At 48.3% G+C, this 24,930-nt stretch overlaps 2 protein-coding genes and 1 non-coding gene across 5 annotated transcripts; all 3 read left to right on the top strand.

The window, feature by feature from the left end:
• Position 1: 1 nt before the first annotated feature.
• On the top strand, positions 2-2,725 carry Tmem107 (transmembrane protein 107). Of its 2 annotated transcripts, XM_021177454.3 has the most exons (5): positions 5-236; positions 438-505; positions 588-688; positions 2,119-2,215; positions 2,441-2,725. In XM_021177454.3, exons 1-5 carry the CDS (start codon positions 150-152, stop codon positions 2,508-2,510), a joined length of 423 nt encoding a protein of 140 aa, XP_021033113.1. In that variant the 5' UTR covers positions 5-149; the 3' UTR covers positions 2,511-2,725. The 2 variants fall into 2 exon arrangements, with proteins under 2 accessions (XP_021033112.1, XP_021033113.1); XM_021177453.3 differs by lacking the exon at positions 2,441-2,725 and having other exon boundaries at positions 2-236; positions 2,119-2,400.
• Positions 2,726-3,127: 402 nt separating this feature from the next.
• On the top strand, positions 3,128-3,262 carry LOC115032630 (U8 small nucleolar RNA). The gene has a single exon (XR_003838267.1). It is a non-coding gene; the product is annotated as a U8 small nucleolar RNA (small nucleolar RNA).
• A 15,906-nt stretch (positions 3,263-19,168) lies between these two features.
• On the top strand, positions 19,169-23,060 carry Vamp2 (vesicle associated membrane protein 2). Of its 2 annotated transcripts, XM_021178123.3 has the most exons (5): positions 19,169-19,304; positions 19,808-19,928; positions 20,420-20,578; positions 20,663-20,714; positions 21,338-23,060. In XM_021178123.3, coding segments are annotated over exons 1-5 (351 nt in total). In that variant the 5' UTR covers positions 19,169-19,302; the 3' UTR covers positions 21,355-23,060. The 2 variants fall into 2 exon arrangements, with proteins under 2 accessions (XP_021033782.1, XP_085686025.1); XM_085829899.1 differs by lacking the exons at positions 19,169-19,304; positions 19,808-19,928; positions 21,338-23,060 and having other exon boundaries at positions 19,945-20,578; positions 20,663-21,331.
• Positions 23,061-24,930: the final 1,870 nt, after the last annotated feature.

Raw genomic sequence — 24,930 nt, 5'->3', positions numbered from 1 at the left:
TTACCATGGCAGCCGGGCGGCGCCGGAGCGCGCGGGAAGGAGACCTAAGTAGAGAGGTCTGGCCTGCTTGCTCTGGGAGACTTGATGAGTGACCCACCCCAGACTTCCATCCTCAAAACCCACGGCCTCCACTCGAGGCCCCCGAGGCCATGGGTCGGATCTCCGGGCTCGTGCCCTCTCGGTTCCTGACGCTCTTGGCTCATCTGGTGGTTGTCATCACGTTGTTCTGGTCCCGGGTAAGAAGCGGACAGGGCGCGTGTGCGCGTGCGCGTGCCCTCCCGGCCCTCCCATTCTCATCTTGGAGTGGACCCATTTCAGCTCAGTCCACTCACACAGGGTCGGTTCGTTGCTCCCGTTCCCCGGCCCCTCCCCAACCTGTCCCCGCAGCCCCATCCCTCTTTTGACATTTCTTTCTTTCTTTCTGCCCGGCTCGCCAGGAAAGCAACATCCAGGCTTGCCTGCCTCTCAAATTCACCCCCGAGGAATACGAGAAGCAGGACAACCAGTGAGCTCTTGGGGCGGGGTGAGAGTGCAGGGGTCTTCAACAGAATCCAGAAACCTTGGTCCAAGCCCCTTTCTCTCTGCAGGCTGGTAGCCGCGCTCTGTCTCACCCTGGGCCTCTTTGCAGTGGAGCTGGCTGGCTTCCTCTCAGGAGTCTCCATGTTCAATAGCACCCAGAGCCTCCTCTGTATCCTTTTTGTTTGGCCATCGTCCCCATGTGCCTCATCCCAGTCACCACTCTTTCCACCTCTGTAGGCCTTTGGGGCACAAGTGTCTGCTCTACATGGTAAACCGAATCTCTCTCTAGGTGAGAGGTTTTAGACAGTGTTGGGGAATTAATAGACTTCAAGCATTCGTTAAATCCTGATGTGAGCCAGGTTCTGGCGATCCCTGGATGGGAGTAAAACCATTTTATCCCGTTTGAGGAGGTGGCAGATAAAATCTATAAATCAATGTGATAAACAATATGCTTGTAGGTGTGTGTAAAACACAAAGCACTATGGGAACTAAGAAAGGGACCAAGAAAATAGAGCCCAGGTGTGGTTCTGCAAGCCTTTAATCCTAGTGCTCAGGAGGCAGGGGCAGGTGAATTTTTTTTTTTTTTTTTTTTTTACTTATATATTTAGGTTATCTGAGACAGGGTTTCTCTATGTAGACCAGACTGGCCTCGAACTCAGAAATCCACCTGCCTCTGCCTCCCAAGTGCTGGATTAAAGGCGTGCGCCACCACTGCCAGGCTTGTTTTTTGTTTTTTTGTTTTTTTGTTTTTTTGTTTTTTTTTTTTTTTTTTCTTTTTTTGGTTTTTCGAGACAGGGTTTCTCTGTGTAGTCCTGGCTGTCCTGGAACTCACTCTGTAGACCAGGCTGGCCTCGAACTCAGAAATCCGCCTGCCTCTGCCTCCCAAGTGCTGGGATTAAAGGCGTGCGCCACCACGCCCGGCTTGTTTTTTTTTGTTTGTTTTTGTTTTTGTTTTTGTTTTTTTAAAAAAAAGGTAGCTCTTTACTCTTGAATTGTGGACAAGGAAGACCAGGGCACTGGAGAAATCCCCAGTGTATCAGGTCTGTAGGTATTCTTGTGTGGCCTAGGGCATATGTGACATTAACCTTCCCAGAAGTGTACAGAGTGTACAGGGCACTGGAGAAATCCCCAGTGTATCAGGTCTGTAGGTATTCTTGTGTGGCCTAGGGCATATGTGACATTAACCTTCCCAGAAGTGTACAGAGTGTACAGGGCACTGGAGAAATCCCTAGTGTATCAGGTCTGTAGGTATTCTTGTGTGGCCTAGGGCATATGTGACATTAACCTTCCCAGAAGTGTACAGAGTGTACAGGGCACTGGAGAAATCCCTAGTGTATCAGGTCTGTAGGTATTCTTGTGTGGCCTAGGGCATATGTGACATTAACCTTCCCAGAAGTGTACAGAGTGTACAGGGAGAGGTCCTATCAAAGCAAACTCAGCTCTGGTCTCTTACACATAATTGTCCATAAATTCAGAAGACATGGGCTGCCAACTCTGGCGCTTGTCTTAAGGGAAGGGTACAAGCTGAACCCAAGTCCAAGTACCAACGGGGCCCATCATGTACTGATTACTTTCCTTGACCCCCTCTGTACTGTTAAGCCATTGCAGCCCACTGTAGTGCGTCTGTGGCCCTGTCTTTCTTCGTATTCGAGCGATGGGAATGTACCACGTACTGGTACATTTTTACCTTCTGCAGGTGCCCTAGCACCCAATATTTTGGAATGGGGGGTGGTGGTGGAAAGTCGATCCCAAATCTGAAGGTTTCCCCCACCTAGACCTTTCCTGCACTTGTGAAATTGGTAGAGTTTTGAAGAGTCATACCCACCCTAACCCACCCGCATGCATATAAGGTTTGGAGGTTCAAGTGTTTGGGTTGGAAGGGGCTCTTAACTCCCCCGCCCCGGCCCCGTACTTTTCACAGCGCCTTCCCAGCGGTCACTGAAACTGCATTATTCATCGCTGTCTTTGGGCTGAAAAAGAAACCCTTCTGATCACAATCCGGGTGTAGGGACCAAGGCTGGAAAAGTGATGAAGCCACCTCCCACTGCTGCAAGAAAAAGGCAGAGGCTTCAGTTTTCTCTCGCTCAAGTCCTTTGCTCCTCCCAACTGCGGCTAAGCAGAGGATGGCAGTGTTGCAATAAGATCTCTCAAATCTTGGATTATAATTTTATTAGAGTTTTGTAATAAAATTTATTTTATAACAAGAGCAAGGCGTATACTATTTTTCAGACGACCATTGGATGGGCCAAGAGGCTGGTATAAATAAAGGCTTTTATCTTGTGGTATATACGTGGGCTAGAAGCAATGCTTCTATTTGGATTTTTACGGTAGAAGCTAGGCGGAAGTGAGTGGGCGGGGATATGCAAATAAGTATCTCACATAGCGCTTCTAATTTGCCGCGTGTGAGGGGAGCATTCTGGGATGGTTTTGTTTCTCCCTTTTTGCACCGAATGGAGAATAAAATACTTCCAACGACTTGCAAATAGATAATATTCTTGCGTTGCAGGAACTGTAAGTCACTGGGTTCGTGCTAAAGTGTCGTATTCTCACCCTTCCTTTAATAGGAAATGTCTCTACTTATTTAGCAAAGGGCTCCCTCTGTTCTTTATCGTCAGGAGGTTAATCCTTACCTGTTCCTCCTTTCGGAGGGCAGTAGAAAATGATGATTGGAGCTTGCATGATCTGCTGATTAGCATTTCCGTGCAATCAGGACCTGACAACATCCTGGTTGCTCCTATCTGATTCCCTGGCGATCATACTTTTCCAATGTGCTGATTGGTAGACCTTTTAAGATTCTTTCAATAATTGCGTCCTCGTTTCTGTGGTAAACAATGCCATCAAGATGGTACCCTGGCTGTTGGTTGTTTGCCTAGCTCCTGGAAAGCACCCACTGCCCCTCCTCATGCTTGCCAGGAGATGCTTTCTGATGATGCCTTAACCCTACGACCTAAAGCATCTTTTGTCTTCATCCCCACATTCAGTTTAATGACCTCCTTACCATAGGCAAAGCCCTATTAACAGTACTGAGAAAATAGCTGTGATATGACCTATACTCAGCTTTGGGCATACAGAGACAAAAAAGTTTTACAGTACTCCCAGACTTATTTAATCCTGTAAACTGTGGTACATGCTTTAAAAAAATAAGTTTCAGAGCCACCAAAATGTTACACATATGTCTCAGCTATTGCTGAGAAACTTAAGTACAGCTCCGGGAGAAGCCCACACCCACACCCTTGCATTTGTCTTACTGAACTTGGAAAAAAATTTCCTTTTCCAGGAGCCTTACTGACAGGTTGCCAAACCGAACTCTCATTTAAATTAAACAGTGTGAACTTGCAATTAAGTAGGTTATATTTACACTGAAGATTCAGCTAGCTCACTGGTAAGTGCATACTTGCCATGCCTTGAGGCCCTGGGTGAAATCCTCAGTATCAGGAACTTAAAGCAGCCAGGAATGGTGACCATGGCCACAGCCCCAGCACTCAGCACACAGATGCAGGCGGGCCACAACTTCAAGGCCAGCCTGGTCTACGAAGTGCATTTCCAGCCAGCCAGGGCTGAGTAGTAAGTACCCTTTCGCCAACAAAACAATAGGAATTACTGCCCCTTGTAGGGATGGACAAGTTGGCCCAGCTCTTGAGGTCCCCATCAGCAATGCTGTGAAGAGGATGCTGCTCGGGATGGAGGCTGAGCACAGCCTGAGAAGTTCCCCAAGCAGCTGCAGGCTTGACACAGTTCTGCCTGCTGAACTAGCATCACCCTCTGTTAACTGGATTGTGAAGTACAGGTCCCTTTGACCCCAGAAAGTCTGTTCCTTTTTGTAGGCAAATCTCTCAAAGGTTTCTCAAAACACCTCCCCACCCCCACCCCCAGAGACAGGGTGGTTTCTCTGTGTAGTGTGTAGACCTCGCTGTCCTGGAACTCACTCTGTAGACCAGGCTGGCCTCGAACTCAGTAATCCACCTGCCTCTGCCTCCTAAATGCTGGGATTAAAGGTGTGTCCACCACTGCATAGACATGTGGTAGGAGGGCAGCTGTCAAAAACGTAGACAATTAAAAATATCACAATAAAGCCGGGCGATGGTGGCGCACGCCTTTAATCCCAGCACTTGGGAGGCAGAGGCAGGCAGGTTTCTGAGTTCAAGGCCAGCCTGGTCTTCAAAGTGAGTTCCAGGACAGCCAGGGCTACACAGAGAAACCCTGTCTCAAAAAAACAAAACAAACAAACAAAAACAAAAAAAAAATCACAATTAAACATGAGCTAGCTCCTCTAAAAAATAAAGAAGGTAATAGAAGTCTGGCAGGAGGGTGCACATCTTTAATTCCACCGTGGCTCTTTTTCAAAAAGAGCAAGAAAGGAAAAGAGAAAAGAAAGGAAGAAAGAAGAACAACAGGTGAAGGTGACGTCAGCGCAGATTAGTCCTAGGAGTGTAGGGACTGTGTTCCGTTGTCACCAGCAGAATCCACTCAACAAGAAATCATTCAGGTCACCCAGAAAAAAACCTTCATGGTTTTTGTCTCTTTCATACAAATACACAAAAGTAGCTAATAATTTCATAGAGCTTTTTGTTCTGTTTTTTAAGACAAGGTTTCACTGTGTTATCTTGGCTGTCCTGGAACTAGCTCTATTGACCAGGGTGGCCTGGAACTTACAGAGATCCACCTCCCTCTGCCTCCCAAGTGCTGAGAGTAAAGGTGTGCAACAAAATCACCCCAGAATTTCATAAATCTTAAAGAGATTCGCTGCACTCAGGAGGCAGAGGCAGGTGGATCTGTGAATTGAAGGCCAGTCTGGTCTATAGAGCTAGTTCCAGGACAGCCAAGATTACACAGTGAAACCTTGTCTTGAAAAACAGAACTGTTGCGGCCTGCCAGCAGTCCACAACACGAACGGTTCAACTGAGAATGGCAGTTCGCTGAAAAGAGAGGAATCTAGACGGGGCGGAAGAAAGAATGGAGCTAAGACAACATCCTGATCAAAGCTCAATTTTACTATTTCCAGACACTCAGTTATAAAGGAAGGGGGAGGGAACCCAATATCCCGCCAAGTAACTCAGGGTCCAGTAGCAGGACGAACACGTGTGTGCCTCCAGGCAGCAAAGGCAGGTTCCAGCAGTGGGCGTGGCAGGACGAATGAGCCGGTAGCTCCACCTTTGAGCAAGCAGGTTCCAGGCTGGGGGAAGGGAGGCCACACAGAACAAAAAGCTCTATGAAATTATTAGCATGTTCTAGGATAGCTAGAACACTGAAACAAAAAACAAAAGAGTGGAAGTTACATTAAAGGATCTTGTAGGGGGCTGGAGAGATGGTTCAGTGGTTATGAGGATCCAGGTTCAAATCCCAGCCCCTACAGGGCAGCTTACTCTTGTTCCAGGGGATCCAATGCCTTGTTCTCTTCACCACAGCACCAGGCACATACTCAGAGCACAGATATGCATGCAGGTAAATACTCATACACATCAAATAATACAAATAAAATAAGGATATTGTAGGGTTGAAGTTATAGCTCAGCTAGAGGTCTAACTAGCATGACCCCCACAGGAAGATTATACGACTATGACTATTGTATTGTGCAACAAAAATATAGTAAGCTTATATACATAATAAGCACATACTTCCCCAGAGACGCGCCTATCCAACCATTCCAAGAAAATCCTCATTACCAATTACTTCTCGTAGCCAAATCAAGAGTGGCTTGTGTGGCTTTAGCTTTCTTCTCTGCATGCTATGTTGAGCACTCCCCTCTTTTAAAATCTGTCTCTCAGTTGGCTGAGGAACAGTGGCTTCCCTGGTTTGTCCTCCACTCCTCTGGCTGCCTTTCAAGTTCGTTCAGTCAGTATTGTGTGCATGTTTGTTTGTGGAGTGATACATGAGCGCGGGGCTGCATGCAGATGTGGGTCAGCCACAGAAGTCCTTCCTGGCTATTTTGTTTTTGTGTGGGACAGGGTCTCTAATTGGTTCTTGCCTTGTGCTGGAGTTACAAGTATTTGCCCCATGCCCATACCTGGATTTTTAGGTGCTAGAGCTCAAATTCAGATCTTTGTGCATACAAGACAAATACTGAACTGAGCTATTGCTTCACTGTCCTATATTTAAAATAATAAAGTGTGTATGTGGCGATTGCTGGGGACTTAATACGGGGCTGTCTCTCTTTTGCTTGCCCATTAAATAAATGTTGGTGATTACTGTCTCTTTGTTCTCCTCTTCTTCCTCCTCTTCTTCCCCTTCCTCTTCCGCTTCTCCATCTTTCTTCTCCTCCTCCACCTCCTCCTCCTCCTCCTCCTCCTACCTCTCTGGCAGACTGAGGATTGAACTCAAGATTTCATAGCACTTCCAGACCCACCCCCACCATGACCATTTCTTAATTACATTTTATTAATATTTTATTTTATATGCTTGTATGTATGTGTGGTCACATGCGTGTAGAGTTCAAAGCACAACTTACCAGAGTCGCTTCTCTCCATCCACCGGGTTGTTAGCCTTGGGAGCAGGCGTCTTTATCCTCTGAGTCATAAATCCAGCCCTCCCCTTCTTTTCTTTTCCTTTTTTTTAATACAAGGTCTCATGTGTCCCGCGCTGCCTGGGCCTTGCTGTGTAATTCAGGATGACCTTGAACATCGGATCCTGCTAGCTCTGTCTCCCAAGTGCTGGGATTATATGAAGGATTGTTTAACCACACTCAGATTGCTGGGGATGAGACGTAAGGTCATGTGCGTACTGGCGAGTATTCGCCCAACTGAAGGATATTCTTAGCCTCCCACCCCCAGTCACCTCTGTAGTCCTTAAACACCAACTAGATGCTTTTGGGTTTTCTATAACTGTGGAGCAGCAGTTCTGAACCCAGATGTTTCCCTACCACCCAAAGTCAGTCACCCTCCCTCTGCTTCAGGCCCCTTGTCTATACTTGCAAACACCAGCTATCTCTAAGTCAACACCACAGGACTTAGCAATTAGCATCTGAAAACAGATTTTCATTTGCTGTGATGTTAGTAGCTTTCTAGCTCTGAGGATTACTTGTTTATGTTTGGTTCTTTTCAAACAGGACCTCTCTGATAATTATCCCTGGCTGTCCTGGAACTTGCTATATAAATTGGGCTGGTCTTGAATTCACAGATCTGCCTGCCTCTGCCTCTTGCTTGCTGGGATTAAGACTGTGTGCCAACATGCCCAGCCATAGATCTCAGGGCTGTTTTAGATACCCTCTTCATACTCAGAGGGGCAAAGCATACAGCCTGAACTCTCAAAAATGGCTTTGCGGCTTGAGTCCTGGGGTTTCTCTCTCCTGCCATTTTATTCTAGATCTGTAGCTGTCTGGCACCGTTAGTGAGGGTGTTAAGTCTGTGGTGGTGTGTTTCCTGTGGGGGGTGGGCATCAGGCAGCCTGAGGAGCAGCTCTCTGGCTTTTGTTGACCTTGCTACTTCTCAGTGATAAATACTCTTATGGGGTGTGGAAGAGTGTGCTCCAGCCACCTATGAAAGGACCAGATTGGTTAATGTCAGTTACCAGACACTCTGGTGGGATTTTGAAGGAAGATTGAGATGGTCCACGTTGGGATGGGGTAGAGGGGACAGACTAGAATCCCAGATCTCTGACATCTCCTCAGGACCTTTTCCAGGAGTTGGCTTGGATCATGGAGGCATGTGTTGTTTTCACCTGTTCAGCATCCATCCTTGTCCTGGTAGGTGCACTCCATTTGGCCCATTCTTATTATGCTCAGTAAGAGGCTGGCCCTCCCTCCCTCCTAATTTTCTTTTTGCCTCAGAGGTAACCAAGTGGCCTAAACCTGGCCAATAACAGCATCCCTCCTTCCCTGCTCCAGTGATTAATTCAACCGTAAACCTTGGCAAGCCAGGACTTGTGCTGCATATTTGGGAAAGAGAAGCTTAGGCTCTGTCTAAGGGTTTTATTGTTGTGAAGAGACACCATGACCATGGCAACTCTTAAAAAGGAAAACATTTCATTGGCGCTGGGTTACAGCCTCAGAGGTTCTGTCCATTACCGTCTTGGTGATAAACGCAGTGCATGTGGGCAGACATGGTGCTGGAGAAAAAGCTGAGAGTTCTACATCTAGATCCTCAGGCAGCAGAAGGGAACCGAGACACACTGGCCACACTTGCCCTTCTGAGACCTCAGAGCCTGCCTCCACCATGACACACTTCCTCCAACAAGGCCACACCTCCTAATAGTATCACTCCTTATGGACCAAGCATTCACATACGTGAGTCTATGGGGGCCATTCCTATTCAAACCGCCACAGGCTCTGATTAAAAAAAAAAAAAAAAAGCTATAAAATAAATTAGAACAGAGGGGAAGAAGTGCACTGGAAAGATGGCTCAGAGGGTAAAGGCTGGTGCAGCCCGTGTTCCAGCAGCCACATTATGCAGCAGCTCAAAGCAACCTATGACTCCAGCTACAGAGGGGCATGGTACCTCTGACCTCCGTGGGCACCAGCACTATGAACACACACACACAATTAAAAAAAAATAAAGATGATCAGAAATGGTAGTACATGATGCCTTTAGTCCCAGTACTCAGGAGGCAGAGGCAGAAAGATCTCTGTGAGTTGTAATCCATCCTGATTTACATAGCAAGCTCCAGGACAGCTGGATTACATAAAGAAACCCTGTCTCAAAAATAGATATTTTTTAAAACATAAAACAAAAAGACAGGGCTGGAGAGATGGCTCAGCAGTTAAGAGCACTGACTGCTCTTCCAGGGGTTCTGAGTTCAATTCCCAGCAACCACATGGTGGCTCACAACCATCTGTAATGGGGGCTGGTGCCCTCTTCTGGTGTGTCTGAAGAGAGCAGTGGTGGTGTTCTCATATACATAAAATACATAAATCAAGCCGGGCGGTGGTGGCGCACGCCTTTAATCCCAGCACTTGGGAGGTAGAGGCAGGCAGATTTCTGAGTTTGAGGCCAGCCTGGTCTACAGAGTGAGTTCCAGGATAGCCAGGGCTACACAGAGAAACCCTGTCTCAAAAAACCAAAAAAAAAAAAAAAAAAAAAAAACCATAAATCTTTTTTTTTTTTTTAAAAGGGAAAAAGAAAGACAGACAAATAGGTGCTGGTAAGATGGCTCAGTAGTTAAAGGCACCTTTAGCCAAGCCTAATGACCTGAGTTTGGTTGCTAAGACCCACATAAAGAAAGTGATAGCATTTTTCCTCCAACAAAATGAGCCAGTTCAAGCAGGTTTCTCAGGCAGGTTCACCCATCCCAAGGAACAAGGCCAGGGAAGTTGCCATGCAGATAGAGAAGTGCAGAGAGAGAGAGAGAGAGAGAGAGAGAGAGAGATATCAGAAGAGACTCTGGGCATGTGGCCTCCCTTCCCCCAGCCTGGAACTTGCTTGCTCAAGGGTGGAGCTCATTCGTCCTGTCACTCCTACCTACTGCTGGAACCTGCCTTTGCTGCCTGGAGGCACACACGTGTTCGTCCTGCTACTGGACCCTGAGTTACTTGGCGGGATATTGGGTTCCCTCCCCCTTCCTTTATAACTGAGTGTCTGGAATTAGTAAAATTGAGCCTTGATCAGAACTTGTTGTCTTGGCTCCATTGTTTCTTCCGCCCCGTCTAGATTCCTCTCTTTTCAGCGAACTGCCATTCTCAGTTGAACCGTTCGTGTTGTGGACTGCGGGCAGGCCGCAACATGGGCACCCCTGGGCTGAGAGTTCAGGGAGGAGAGGAGGAGGTCGGGGTATGCCAGCCATGCTCTGTAACAGGTAGGGACTGAGGGATGCTGGGAGAACCTTGAGGTCCTCTTTGATATATAAAATATGCATCTTACCTAGCACATCCTGGGTCTGAAACAGAACAGGAAAGAATGAACCAAGTCTGACCTCTGACCTCCACATGTGTTGTTGGATGTGTGCAATGGTACATCCACGCACAAATACATGAATAAAATGTAATAAATGCAATAAAAGTGTAAAAGAAAAGCAAAACCAAAATATAGTGAAGTACAATTTCATTATTAGATAGGCTAATGAGGCACACACCAAAATCTAGAAAGATAGCTAAATAAGTAGAATTTAGCAGATGCTAAGAATGTTACTTAGAGCCGGGCGGTTGTGGCGCACACCTCTAATCCTAGCACTTGGGAGACAGAAGCAGGTAGATTTCTGAGTTTGAGGCCAGCCTGGTCTACAGAGTGAGTTCTAGGACAGCCAGGGTACACAGAGAAACCCTGTCTCGAAAAAAAACCCAATAAATAAATAAGTAAATAAATAAATAAAACAAGTTGGAGCCAGGTGTGACTGCATATACCTCTAACCTCAGCACTTAGGACAGAGAGGTAGCTGGATATCTGTGAGTTCGAGGCCAGCCTGACCTACGGAGCAAGATCTAGAATAGCCAGGGCGACACAGAGAAACCCTGTCTGGAAAAAACAAAAGGAAAAAAAAAACAAAACAAAACAGAGAATGCTGACTACATGGTTGAAAACAACGAATTGAGTTTTTAAAAAAAGCTTTTATTTTTAAGTAAGAATGCTCTTGTTTTATGAATGACACTAATTTGCATATTAAATAACCCTGTAGTAGAAAGCTTTGAGATAGTTTTAAACAGAATAAAAAAGAGGGGAGACTTTGGGTTACAAGAACCCTTCCCCTCAAAACAAATTCTTAGAATGATCCCTTTTTCTAAGAGTGCCAGTGTGACCAGTGTACCCAGCCTCTGTCATGTCTAGCACAAAAACACCATGGTCAGTGGGACTAAGAAAGCTGGGTTCACGGTCACCACCTCAAAGGAAGAGCAGGTGCTGAGTTCTCTGGGAGTGAGAAACTGGTTCTTGTTAACTTCCATACCCAGAGCTGAACTCACATATCCACCGTGAAAACAAAATCAAACAAACAAACAAATCTAAAGGCCTATGACGGAGTTGAAGTGAGAAAACCAATGAGCTTTCTATTCTCTTTCGGACTCTCGGATCCTTCTGTCTGCCGCCCGCCCATCCTTCTTACCTTATACTGCCCCTGTCTTTGTCCTGATCCTAAATTTTGGACAATTCTTTTTTTATTTCCTCATCCCCAAAGAATTGACTTTTGTTGTTGTTCTTTCAAGACAGTCCAGCTATATAGCCAACTTGGCATGGAACTTTCAGTCCTCCTGCCTCGGTGCTAAGTGATATGACTTAGTGTAGAGAAGCGCTTTCCTGACCACCCAGGACTCACATTGTGGAAAGAGAGAACCATCTCTCACTCCAGCTTTGACCTGGACTCTTGGCTGGCTGACAGTCACTCAGCCAGTAGTCCTACCCTCTGCCCTTGCAGGTGTCGCAAGTGCTGTTAATTATGCTGTGCAATTATACTGTGCTGTCTTTGTTCTTGCATCCACATGATCAGCTTGTAGCTTTACTGCAGCAGCAAAGAGTTAGCGCTCTCCCGGTCACCAGGGAGTGGCTTCAGTCTTTTTTAGTGACTTCATACTTAGCTCCTTGTTTGTAAGGCAGTCTGAGGTGGTCTCCCCGGTGGAAGCTTCCCAGAAGTCATCTTTAAGTTTTAACCTGCTATAATTAGCTGCATTAAACTGGGTAGAGGGGGCACATGCCTTTGATCCCAGCACTCAGGAGGCAGAAGCAGCAGATCTCAGAGTTCGAGGCCAGCCTGTTCTACAGAGCGAGTTCCAGGACAGCCAGGGCTACACAGGGAAGCCCTGTCTTGGTAAACCGAAACCAAACAGCTGCATTGACTGTAAGGGTAACAAACAGCTGCATTGACTGTAAGGGTAAAGGGAAGATCAATAATGTCTTACATAATTTCCTCCACGTCCTGTGGTGTGGTGGGGAGGGTGGGGAGGGACAGCTGCCCTGCCGGAGTCTTGCCTTCTACCTGTGTGGTGTGGTTTTTGAGCAGTCAGCTGCAAATCCTTTTATCCATCTTTCTCAGTGCTCTAACACTGCTATGTTAAGCCTTGACCTTCATTTTAACGCCGGCTTCTGTCATCATTGCAACCTGGCAGCTTTCACAGTGGGCCCTTCTAGCTGCCACAGAGAGCAAGCTTTTTTCCTCAGTAGAACTCGGGAGGCTGAGGTAAGAGGATGCCAGGTTCAAGACCAGCCTGAGCTTCATAGGGAAACCCTGCTTCAAAAACAAAGAAAGGAGTACACTGTAGCTGTCTTCAAACACACCAGAAGAGGGCATGGGATCCCATTATGGATGGTTGTGAGTCACCAAGCGGTTGCTGGGAATTGAACTCAGGACCTCTGGCTGCCTCCCAAGTGCTGGGATTAAAGGTGTGCGTCACCACCGCCCGGCTAAGATTTATTTCTAATTATTTGTATGCATCTGCGTTGGGTGTGTGCTTGTGAGTGCAGTGCCCACAGCGACCAGAGGCCTAGGTTCTCCTGGAGCTCCTGGGAACTGGCAGATGTGGATGCTAGGAACTGAACTTGAGTTAACTGCTCAGACATCTCTCTAGCCCTTAGAGTCGTCTTTGTTGCTTTGAAACAGGATTTTGCTCTGTAGCCTAGGCTGAGATCCCGGTCAGAGTCAGCTTCAGCTTCCATCAGATTTGCCTGTGGGCCTTTGTGCTTGTCTGTGCAGTATTTCCTTAATTGCTAATTGACACAGGAGCACCTAGCCACTGTGGGCAGTGCCACCCTGGGCAGATGAGCCTGGGCTGCGAGTGACATAAGGAGGCTGAGGGTGACATAAGGAAGCAAGCCAGTGGGCAGCGGCCCTTTGCTCCTCATGGTCTGTTTCAGTTCTTACTGTGAATTCCTTCCACCTTGGTTTCTTCAAGAATGAACTGCAGCCTGTAAGCTGCCATAAATGCTTTCTCCACAGGCTGGTTTTAGTCCGTGTTTTATCACAGCCACAGAAAGCAAACTAGAGCAATCCCCCTGCCTCCTGAATAGCTGAGATTACGGCTGTGTGCTGCCACATTCAAGTCTGGGTAGTTTTAAAAACAAATTTTGAGTAGATTATATATTTACATATAAATGTATAGCCTATATTTATGATAAGAAACATGGAGCCATAAAAGAATACTGGCACATTTAACCGTCTATGATGAATGTTGGGATGGGGCTACACTGGTAGAGGGCTTGCCTAGGACACACTAGATTCTGAGTTTAATCTTTAGCTCAAGACATAAGTAGTTAAGGCTGGCGGTGCATGCTGGTAACTCAGGAGAGTGAAGCAGGAGGATTTCCAGTTTGAAACCGGTGACTAGGTGACACTCGTCAACAGAAACAAGCAAACAAATAACAAAACATGTGCATAGTAAACAACAGACAAAAGTGGGAAGCAAAAGATGATATTTTCAGAAAGTATTTCTACATCATCTTGTAGTGAAAAAGTTAATGTTGACGCAAAAATCTGTAAGACTGTAAGAAAAGTACAAAGAACTTAAAATCATACAATAATTTTAAGGGGATTTCACAGGTTAGGAGTTAAAAGAACTATTACACATATGAAGGGGTCTCATGTTATCCACCATAAAAGGAATGACAATTGTGTATAGTTAATTAATTAATTAATTTTTAAGATTTGTTTGTGTCCAAGCATGACATGCATGCAGATGCCTGAGGGGACCAGAAGGGGGAACTGAATCCTCTGGAGCTGGGGATAGAAGTTGTGAACTTCGGGTGCTAGAGACTGAAAACTCAGCCTGGTTCCTTTAGAAGAACAGCAGATACTCAACACTGAGCCAGCTCTGTAGCCACAACATACTAATAATGGTGGAAAAGTTTCATAGCATATTGGAGATGCAGGAAAACCTGTCTTACCTGTTTGCTGAGTGGGAAGAAAACTTGGTAGCACACCAGTAGATAGCAATTTGGGAGTACCCATCAAAATCACAAGCACCATTTGGTTTAGGATTTCTTTTGTCCAGATTTGTTAAATCCTTATCTCAAAACTATGGCTGAATCTAGGGTCCATCAGAGCTAGGCAGGCTTTCTACCAGTGGGTTATATCACCATCTTTTTCATGTATTTTACTTTTTCAGTTTGATACATTGGGTCTCATTCGGTTTCCTAGGCTGAACTTTAATTTCCTCTGTAGTCTAGAAAGGCCATAAATGTAATTCTCCTGCCTCAGTTTCCTGAGTTCCTGGGATTATAGGTTTTCCCTCATATGGTTTGATTTTCTTTCTTTTTTGGTGTTTTCAAGACAGGGATTCTCTGTGTAGCCCTGGCTGTCCTAGAACTTAACTCTGTAGCCCAGGCTGGCCTTGAACTCACAGAGATCTGCCTGCCTCTGCCTCCAGAGTGCTGAGATTAAAGGCCTGTTTTACTGTGCCTGCCTTTGAACTAAGATTTTCATATTCAAGAATTCATTCTACACGTTTGCATAAAGGTAAAATCGAAATGTGTAGAATATCCTTTATATCTTTGCCTAGGTAGGCAAAAAAGGCACCAACAACCTAAAGTGACCACCTACAGTGGGTTGATTAAATTGCTTTATATCCATACATCAGGATACTCCCCAGTCATAAAGACGTGAGTTGTGTCCCCTACATGTCATGGAACACTCTCCAAGTTATGTTAAATGGGAAAAGCAAAGTGCAGAGCGCTACGTGTAGATTGTTCATGAGGATGAAGGAGGAAAGAGCATCCTATCTGGAGGGAGTGGGCACTGGTGGGTCAGCTGCCGGCAGGTGGAGCACCGGGGATGGGAGAGGAGCCAAGCCCCTCGATGCTGCCATCAAGGGAGGCAGTGAGGACCACTGTTCTGACCATTCGTCATCCATTTGCATTCCCTTTTCCTGATATTGTGCTTTGTACTTGGGTGGGGGAAACCATGCAGAGGAAGCAGATACCACTTAAAACAACCAGGTGCCGTGACCTAGGCTTGTGAGCCCAGCATTCAGGGATCAGCCCGAACTAGACAATGAGACCTTGTCTCCACAAAGAAGTGGCCCAGTGAGATAACTCATCAGGACCTGCTTGCTGCCAAGCTTGACGACCTGCGTTTGGTCTTCTTTGACACAGTGGAAGGAAAGGAAACCCTCCTACCAGCTATCCATGATGGTCATGTGTGATACCCCAATAAATAAATGCATTTCCCCCCCTGGTTTTTCGAGACAGGGTTTCTCTGTGTAGCCCTGGCTGTCCTGGAACTCACTCTGTAGACCAGGCTGGCCTCGAACTCAGAGATCTGCCTGCCTCTGCCTCCCGAGTGCTGGGATTAAAGGCGTGCGCCACCACGTCCGGCATAAATGCAATTTTTAAAACAAACAAGATATGACTTTTATTATTTATTTATCTGCATATGCATGTGCTAGCAGAGCGCTTCAGATCCGCCGGAGCTGGAGTTACAGGTGGTTGTGGCGTAACTGATGTGGCAGCTGGGAACCGACCTCCTCTGGAAGAGCAGCAGGCGCCACTGCTCCAGCCCCAAGATGGGACTTTTATGTGCATATGTTATCCTTTACTATAAAAAAGAATTGGCAAAGAAATAGCATTAGGTCTGGGGAGCGACATTCTATGGTAGAGCTTTGTTTAAAATGCACAAGGCCCTGATTTATCCTCAACACTGCAAACATAAGCACAAGAACCAAACCATCCTAAATGCGAAAAACAAAACACAAAACAAACAAGAAAAGTTGGGCTGGAGAACTGCTCAGTGGTTAAGAGCACTGACTGCTCTTCCAAAGGTCCTGAGTTCAAATCCCAGCAACCACATGGTGGCTCACAACCATCAGTAATGAGATCTGATGCCCTCTTCTGGGGTTTCTGAGGACAGCTACAGTGTACTTACATATAATAAGTAAATTTTTAAAAAATATTTTAAAAAATTAACAAGTGAAACAAATGAAAATCAAAAAACGAACCCATCAAAGCACTGCTTTAAGCTTAGCCCAAATGTATCAATGTCACCTGCTTCCAACACCCTAAGGGCATAGCACATGACAGCAGGACATTGATGAGAGCCATGTTTAGGGGACAAACAAAGTCCCAGAAATTAATGACTGCTCTGGCAGGGTTTGACTCCAGAGTTCATACTCCTGAGGATGGAATGAACTCAGGAGTCACTGTGGGAGGGAATGATCCAGCCCCGCCCCTCCACTGGCCCCGCCCCCCACCCCAGGTTCTAAACCAGGAGTCCTGGGAACTCTGTATGCTGACCTCAGAACCCTGAAGGAGGGTCTTAGAAGCAGCCTCCGGCCCTCCCTCCTGCATATTTCTGCGTTCTTTGTGTTAACTCTCTTTTGTTGTTAATTATCTATTTTTATGAGTATATGATTTTTGTGTACACATATACTTAGGCACAGCAGAGTCCAGTACCCTTGGAGTCCCGTGGGCCTAGAGTGGGTGAGATCCCCCAGGACTGGAGCTACAGATAGCTTCTAGCTGCCATGTGGGTGCTGGAAAATGGACCAGGGTTTTCTGGAAGAACAGTAATATTCTTAACTGCTGACCCATTAGTCCTGCGGGCTTTGTCTTTGGCTTGTTTTGAGACAGTGTCTCCTTTAGCAGGCTGATCTTAAACTCTGGATTGTCCTGCCTTCATCTTCCACGCGCAGGGATTAGGAACAGGCACCACTAAGCCTAAAAAGAGCTTCAGGAACTGGGCCTAGAGAGTTCACCACCAATTCCCTGCAACCGTGGAAAGCATCGCATTGTGCAAATACTGTGTTTTCTTCAGCACAAGTCTATTCTGAGTCTCCGTTCTACCTGTCTGTGTAAAACACTCTCTTACACATTTCCAGGTGAACTCGGTCATCCCACTGCAGTCTCCTCCCTCCTCCAGCACTGATCTAAACTTAGACTTTCTTAACACCACCACCGAGGTGGGCTGTGCTGAGCTGTGCTGTGCCGTGCAGTGACAGTCCTCTTTCTAAGATGAATCCTACTGGGTCCTTCCCACCCTTTACACCACGCCTTCATTTTCATTCTGCCGTTGCTGTTCCCAGAATCCACCAGGAAGAACAACTTTCCCAGCAATGTGCCAAGGCCCAACCTCTCCAAATTTGTCTGGGACTCTGTCCCTCCCATATCCTCTGTGTATGGCTAGGCAACATGGGTATCATCCCTAAATCAGGGTCTGCGATCTTACCTGCAGGGGTGCCAGGGGTGTTGGGCCAGGTGTGTGTGTGTTGCATGTGTGTGTGTGTGTGGGGGGGGGTTGTCTGCTCACAGTTTCTCTTTCCCCACTCTCCATGATGTTTCCTATCCAGACGCTAGGGGATTTGAACGTGAAATGATGGAACTGAGCATCTTTGTTCTCTGATTGGAAAGTAGAGTGGTCTCAGGGACAGCAAACAAGAGCCTCACAGCTGATCTGAACAACCCCTTCCACCACCACCAAAGCTCCTCTTTTTCAGGAGCCCAGCCTCACAAAGACCAGGCTAATGGTTGCTCCTGGAAGCTGGAGGCAGCCCAGAGCGAATTCTGCACCCAGTACGCCCTCCCCGGCTCTTTCACCTCCCCCAGACAGCTGGGAACTCACACCTCAGATGACAGAACTTGTCCTGGGGCTTCTGCTGGGAGGGGGTTGGGCACTGCAGCACAGGAGGCCCTGGGAAGCCCAGGAGTGGGAGGAGGAAAGCCAGACCCTGCCTGTCTCTGAGAATAAGGCTCTCTCAGGGATGTAATGAGTACTCCCACATCAGTAGGTCCTCCCCTAAAATGCCTCCTTCACCCTGGAGGCTTGCTAAATAGACAGCTGCTCCCCGGTTCTTTCTCTCCCTAGATGCAGGATGGGAGTGTGTACAGCTGCCTTGGCTGTTTAGTGTACTTAAAATGGAGCAATCAGGAATGGACCAGGCCTAAGAGAATATCCTATTGTGTTATCTAGATCAAGCCATTTTGACAAATATTGAGTGTCTCCATACGTGATACGCTTAGTGTTTAAGGTGCAGGGAGAGGCAGCTGGTTCTGTCAAGGTCACGTGTGTGGGACTAATCCACATGTAAAGTTGTGCCTATAACCAAAGTACTTCAGGTGCCACCCTTGTCTACTGTCTCTTTTCAGCCCAGGCTCTATGCTAGAGTCAAAGCTGAGTGGGGCAGTTGACCCCAGACGGGATCCAGCCTCTGGCACCACCAGACAGTCTGGGCCCTTCCTGGAGTCTCTAGTCTAATCTTTGTGGGGCCTGCTTGGGCTTTAACTGCCAAGTAGTACACCTGATCAGAACTTCATCTGTAAGGACCGGCAGTTTTCACAGGGTTCTCTCTCTCTCTCTCTCTCTCTCTCTCTCTCTCTCTGTGTGTGTGTGTGTGTGTGTGTATGCTTCTGTTACTCCTTTTGCCCTGACCCAGCTAGGAAATCAGAAGCCTCAGTCCTCCCTTGAGACGTTCACTTGCGGGGTGATGGGTGAGATTAGTCCTCACGATTCCCCTCCACTCCAGCGTCAGGATTCCAGTTATTAGTATTGCTCTGGCACCTGCCTTGGTCGTTTCTCATCTTTCCACCCTCAACCCATAGACCAGGTGTTGGGACCAGGTTGTAGGATGAGACGTTGGGCTATATGGCATAAGGACCCGTGTATCCTCTTCAAAGATGAGGGAGGATGTATGGGGGGGGGGGTTGTATGGATCTCGGTTGTGGGTGCCAAAAGAGGCAGGTGCCTTGGGGGTGGCGGTGGGTTGGCGAGCTGGCCCCACAACCAGACCCAACTAGACGACCCCCCGGCCCTGCAGCGCCCCGCCCCCGCGGTCCGCTTGCGACGTGTCGCCTGCCGCGCCCCGCCCACGCCGCAGTGCCCGGATGCGGGTGACGTGCAGCCGCCATCTTCCAGTCCCGGGTAGCCAGCGCCAGTCGGAGCCAGCGCGAGCCGCCGCCGCCGCCGTCGCCGTCACTGCCTCTGCCAAGTCCTCTGCCCGCTACCCCCGCCATGTAAGTCAGCCGCCTGCCACTCGCCACCCGCGGATGTTCTGCCCCTTGCGGGCCGCCACCCCAAGGAGTGGACCGGGAAACACGGGGGTCCCGCCGCGCCTCTCGTGCCGCGGGCCAGGCTGGTGCCCATGACTGCGGGTGTATGCCCGGAACCGGGTCCCTGGCGGTCTGGCACGGGCGATGGCTACCGGAGGGAGCAGACCCAGAGTCCACCCTCCGCCCCGCCCCTGTCACCATGGCCGTCAGTCATTTCGGGTCGACCCCGGGCAGCATCTACGAGGTCGCCCTCATTTAACCGGAGGGGAAATTGAGGCATGAGGAGGGTCTCTCAAGGTCACGCAGCTCAACCGCTTTGGGGCCTTAGAGTGACTGTCTCCCATCGGGTGGCCTTCTCGCGCAAGAGAGGACTGGAGGGACTGTGGATGGACAGGTGGATGGGTGGAGCCCCGGCCGTAGGGCCAGAGGCTTCAGGCCTCGAGTCTTAATCCGTTTCTCTTCCTTAGGTCGGCTACCGCTGCCACCGTCCCGCCTGCCGCCCCGGCCGGCGAGGGTGGCCCCCCTGCACCTCCTCCAAACCTTACTAGTAACAGGAGACTGCAGCAGACCCAGGCCCAGGTGGATGAGGTGAGTGTGTGTGTGTCTGTGTCTATGTGTGTCAAAGATGCAAGATGATGGGCTGGCAAATAGGTGTGGGAGCCCATCTTGGGTTGAAGGTAATGACAGTTTATGCTCAGTGGGTTTGGTCGGAGACCTGCCTCATCCCCTCTCTGTCTCCCTGTTAGCATGCACTTGGAAGGGCTGCAGGATGAATCAGTTGAGCTAGCCTGGGGTGTGCCAGCTGGGGCAGGTGTGCCCTGGTGATAGGCGGATCCAGGCCCTATAGATAGAGGGTGTTGCTGAGACATCTGAGAGCTATGGCAGCGGCATGCCCCTGATGTGTGCTCCTTGCATGTCCCCTAGGTGTGCTAGGCATGTTCTGTGTATGTCCTTGGCATGTTAGCCTGGAAACATCGGGGTGCATGTTCCACTTGTGTCACGATGGGCACATGTTCAAGAAGTGCCCTCCTTGAGGCATGCCTTGGCACACCCCCCTGCCTCGTGGACCCCTCCCTCAGGTGGTGGACATCATGAGGGTGAATGTGGACAAGGTCCTGGAGCGGGACCAGAAGTTGTCGGAGCTGGATGACCGTGCAGATGCCCTCCAGGCAGGGGCCTCCCAGTTTGAAACGAGTGCAGCCAAGCTCAAGCGCAAATACTGGTGGAAAAACCTCAAGGTAAAGGGAGGAGATGGGGACAGGTGGGGGGGGCAGTGGGGGGGTGGGGTGTCACTGTGTCATTCACCTCCCTCTCACTCTTAGATGATGATCATCTTGGGAGTGATCTGCGCCATCATCCTCATCATTATCATCGGTGAGTGGGGCCAGAGGCCAGGGCCCCTTCCCTGGAGAGGTAGAGGCTTTCCCTGGGGAGCCTGGGCTTTGAAGGTCATTAACCTAGTTTTTACTCTGCAACCAAAACACGCTTTGCTGCTATTGGCAGTTCTTACTCATTTAGAGCCCAAAACTTGAGTGTTGTATAGCCCTGCTTTCCCTGGTTATGGGTAAATCCGGTTAAGATTTTGGGACGAGGAATACTGGGTGGGTCCTGGTGTTCGTCTAGGAACCCTTTGAGCCTAAAAGCTCCATCTGGGGATTCTAAAACTGGTGTAGGAGACAGGAAAGGGTGAGGGTCTCAAACACCAACCACCAGGATACCACGTAGTCCACTGTTTGAAAGCTGCTGTCACATGCCCAGTGCCTTAAAGGTTTTATGCCCCTTTGTCCAGCCGTGGAGTGTAAGGGACCTCAGTACCCACTTGCCAAGTCCCTTTGAAGAAACTGAGGCTGAGAGGGAAGGGATGTCAGACAGTGGGGGAGTGGGGAGGCTTGGAACAGGGCCAGGCCTGACACACTGCTTTCTTTCTCTTTCTCCCCCTCTCCCTCGTCCTCCTTTCTCCCCCTCTCCCTCGTCCTCCTCTTGCCCTCTCTCCACAGTTTACTTCAGCACTTAAATCCCTGAGGAGTCTGCCCTGCCTAAGAAGGGCCTCTCCCCCACCCCCAGCCGTTCCTCCACCTCTCAGCCATATCTTTCAGCCCCCTCCCTTGGATCCGTGTGTGTGTGTGTCCGTGTGTGTGCCCCCTGTAAATAGCCAGCTGTTATTTATACATATATAATATTATATATATTTGGTCTGTTTGTAGTTTTATTACTAGAAGATTTTTCCGGTTGTCCTTAACACCCCTTCCTGAGGTTCCTATCACCCCCCTCTCACCCTCTGTCCCTTTTCCTCTTTCCTGGTCAGCCCCAAGTCCCTTCATTTGCATCTGCTATGCAATAGCCCCTCTCCTCCTTCCCTTGGATTTAACCGATCTTTCCCTTATCTTCCCTGTACAATCCCAGGCCCTCCCAAAACAAAAGCAAACCCCACAGAAACAAACAGAACACCCCACCTGTCTAGGCTTCCCTAGGCTGCATCTTTGTATCCCTTGGGAGGCTCTGAGACTGGTTCCACTTGGTCCTAAGAATCCCAAGATTTTCTGGGAGCTTCCAACATGTTGATTAGCATATCATTGGCATACGCTGTCTGTTTCATTTTGTTTTGTTAGTTTTTTGTTTCCTTTCTGATCCATCACTCTTCACTCTTCTGTGTTTTTTATTTCTTTCTTTTCGGAAGAGTCAGTCTCCATTGGTCCTCTTATCACACTTTTATTAGCACGACATTATCTGCAGGTGGTGGGGAGTCTGGACTTTTGGGGAACCAGGCTGCTCTGGACCCCAAGGTTTCCTCCTCCCAACCCCTCTAGTCTAGTTTGCTTCCCTTACCCTGTTTCCCACACCTCTTGTACCCTCCTCTCCCTCCCCCAGCTGGTGTGTAAGTGTCTTGGAGTTCAGTGTGTTATGATGGACCAATAATTCTGCCACTCGGGGTCTCTCCCTACATTCCTGCTCCCCAGTTTTCATGTGGGGCACTCAACTGACATTCCCAGGGGGTCTCGCTCCCTCCCATCTGCCTGATCTGCTGCCTCCTCCCATCAGGAGAACTGGGGGCCGACCACAATCTGGTTCTTTGAGGAGGGGTGGCTCCAGTGTGTGGGGGTCATCACTGCCTTGGGGAGGAGTGGGACAAAACAGAATCCCCCTAATTCCTGCCTGAAGTCTCTGGCCTCATCCTTACTAGAGGTTGGACTGAAAACTTTCCTCCCCAGTCTGGGGGGGGGTATTACCCCCATCACTGCCCAGCTCCTCTGACTGCCCCCCTGTATTCAGGGTGGGGGTACTAGTCACTGCCAATATGTGTATGGGACTTGCTGGAGGATGGGGATCCTCGTCCTTCTCCAGGGCTGTTGAGCCCAGAGAGAGAGAGTGTGAGAGAGAAATCAAGCTATTTCCTTGTTGAGTACAATGATAGAGGAAGGATCTAATCTTTTAAAATGGCACAGTTTTAGGGGTCTGAGGGTACAGCCCCTTAACCTACTTTGGGGGGTTGTTCCCCAAACTCTTGCCCCCCACACACCAGGTTTTCTGTGTGGAGGGGAACCAAGGAGATCTAAACTGTGGTGTGAAAGGGTAGGAGAGATGCTGGGGGTGGGGGTGCTTGTGTTTTAGACCCCCAATATTATCCCAGTGTCCCCTGCCTTCCTTCTTCCCCTGCCCCCTGCCCCCAATTCTGTGGCGCATCCAGATTGTGAAAATGTACAATAAACGTGTAATGAGTAACCACGTGGTGTCCAAAATCTTTTTCTTAATCAGTAATAAGAATATTGGATTTTCAGGTATGGGGTGGTTGAAAGATTCTTTGGGAAGAGCTGGCTGGCCTGTTGCAGGAGGCCCTGACCTTGGGCCCTGGCAAAGAGTAATTCCCGAAGTGGCCACAGGGGGCACCAGCAGATGAGAATCAGAAGTATCACTAAAGAAAGTACCTGATGTCTAAAGCAGGTGAACTCTGCAGTCTGGGATTACCAGCTTCCCACTCCTGGCCAAGAGTGAGCTGCTACCACAGAACTCCTTTATCTCCTAAGTGTCACTTTTAGCCCTGTACTCCTGGACCATTTCTGTGGGGGCATGTCTTCCCCTGTCCATCTCAGTGCCGTACATCCAGATGGGCCAATGAATGCTTGAAAGGATCAGCCTGATGAGGCAAAGCTGACTGTGGCATAAAGCTAGCTATAGATGGCACACTACCCTTGCACTGCGTTGTGTGACTTACTCCTGAACTCTTGAACTGGAAGCATCACTACCCCCTTATACTTCAGCAACACCACTGAGATATCGTTATATAGGAAGTAGCATTTCTGGTTGCCTTCTGTCTGTATTCAGGGCACGAGGGACTAGTCACTGCTAGTGAGTGTGGTACTTGCTGGATCACAGTGATCTCTGACTCTCTAGGTCAGTTGAATAGAGATCAGGGTGGGAGGATTGGCTAAGAACCACTAGAGGGCCAGGTGTGGTGCAGGCCTTTAATCCAAGCATATAGGAGGCGGGGACGGACTGATCTCTTGATTGTGAGTCTAGCCTGGTCTACATAATGAGGCCCTGTCTAAAAAAATTTTTTAAAAAGAAAACATTTTTTTGAGACAGAATTTCATTATGTAACACTGGCTGTCCTGGAACTCACTGTGTAGATTAGGCCTCGAATACACACTTGACTGCCTGTCGAGTGCTGGGATTAAACGTGTGCATCATCATAGCTAGCCAAGAAATAAGGACTATTAGAGAGCTGGGGGCGAAGGGGGGGTGCACACTTTTAAGCCCAGTATTTGGGCGGTAGTGGCATATGGATCTCTGTGAGTTTAAGGCCAGCCTGGTCTACAAAGAGTCCAGGACAGCCAGGACTATGTTACACAAGGGAATTCTGTCTTGAGAGAAAAAAAAAATTAGAGGTACTTTTTTTTTTTTTTTTTTTAAAAGACAGGGTTTCTCTGTGCAGTCCTGGCTGTCCTGGAACTCACTCTGTAGACCAGGCTGGCCTCAAACTCAGAAATCCGCCTGCCTCTGCCTCCCAAGTGCTGGGATTAAAGTCGTGCACCACCACGCCCAGCTTAGGACTTTTAAAAATAGATTTTCAGGGGCTGGAGAGATGGCTCAGCAGTTAAGAGCACTTACTGCTCTTCCAAAGGTGCTGAATTCAATTCCCAGCAACCACATGGTGACTCACAACCATCTATAAATGGATCTGATGCCCTCTTCTGGTGTGTCTGAAGACAGCTACAATGTACTCATACAAATCTTAAAAAAAAAAAAATTAGATTTTCAAAGTTGGGCAGAGCCAGGTGGACTGACAATCTCTGGGTTTGGGGGCAGCCAGGTCTAAAGAGTGAGTTTTAGAACAGCCAGAGCAACACAGAGGAACCTGTCTGGGCCAGGCAGTGGTGGCGCACACCTTTGATCCCAGCAGAGGCAGGTGGATTTCTGAGTTCGAGGCCAGCCTGGTCTACAGAGTGAGTTCCAGGACAGCCAGGGTTATACAGAGAAGCCCTGTCTCGAAAAAAAAAAAATTAAAAAAATAAATAAAAAAGAAGAAAGAAACCTGTCTGGAATACTGCCCCCTCAAAAAAAAGGGTGTGTGCGCTATTTTTTAGGTCTTTCC

Source organism: Mus caroli, unplaced genomic scaffold, assembly GCF_978045245.1.
Source record: "Mus caroli unplaced genomic scaffold, Mus_caroli_1 scaffold_13, whole genome shotgun sequence".
NCBI lineage: Eukaryota > Metazoa > Chordata > Mammalia > Rodentia > Muridae > Mus > Mus caroli.
The sequence above is the reverse complement of the archived record's forward strand: the minus strand, read 5'-3'. Positions and strand labels throughout refer to the sequence as shown.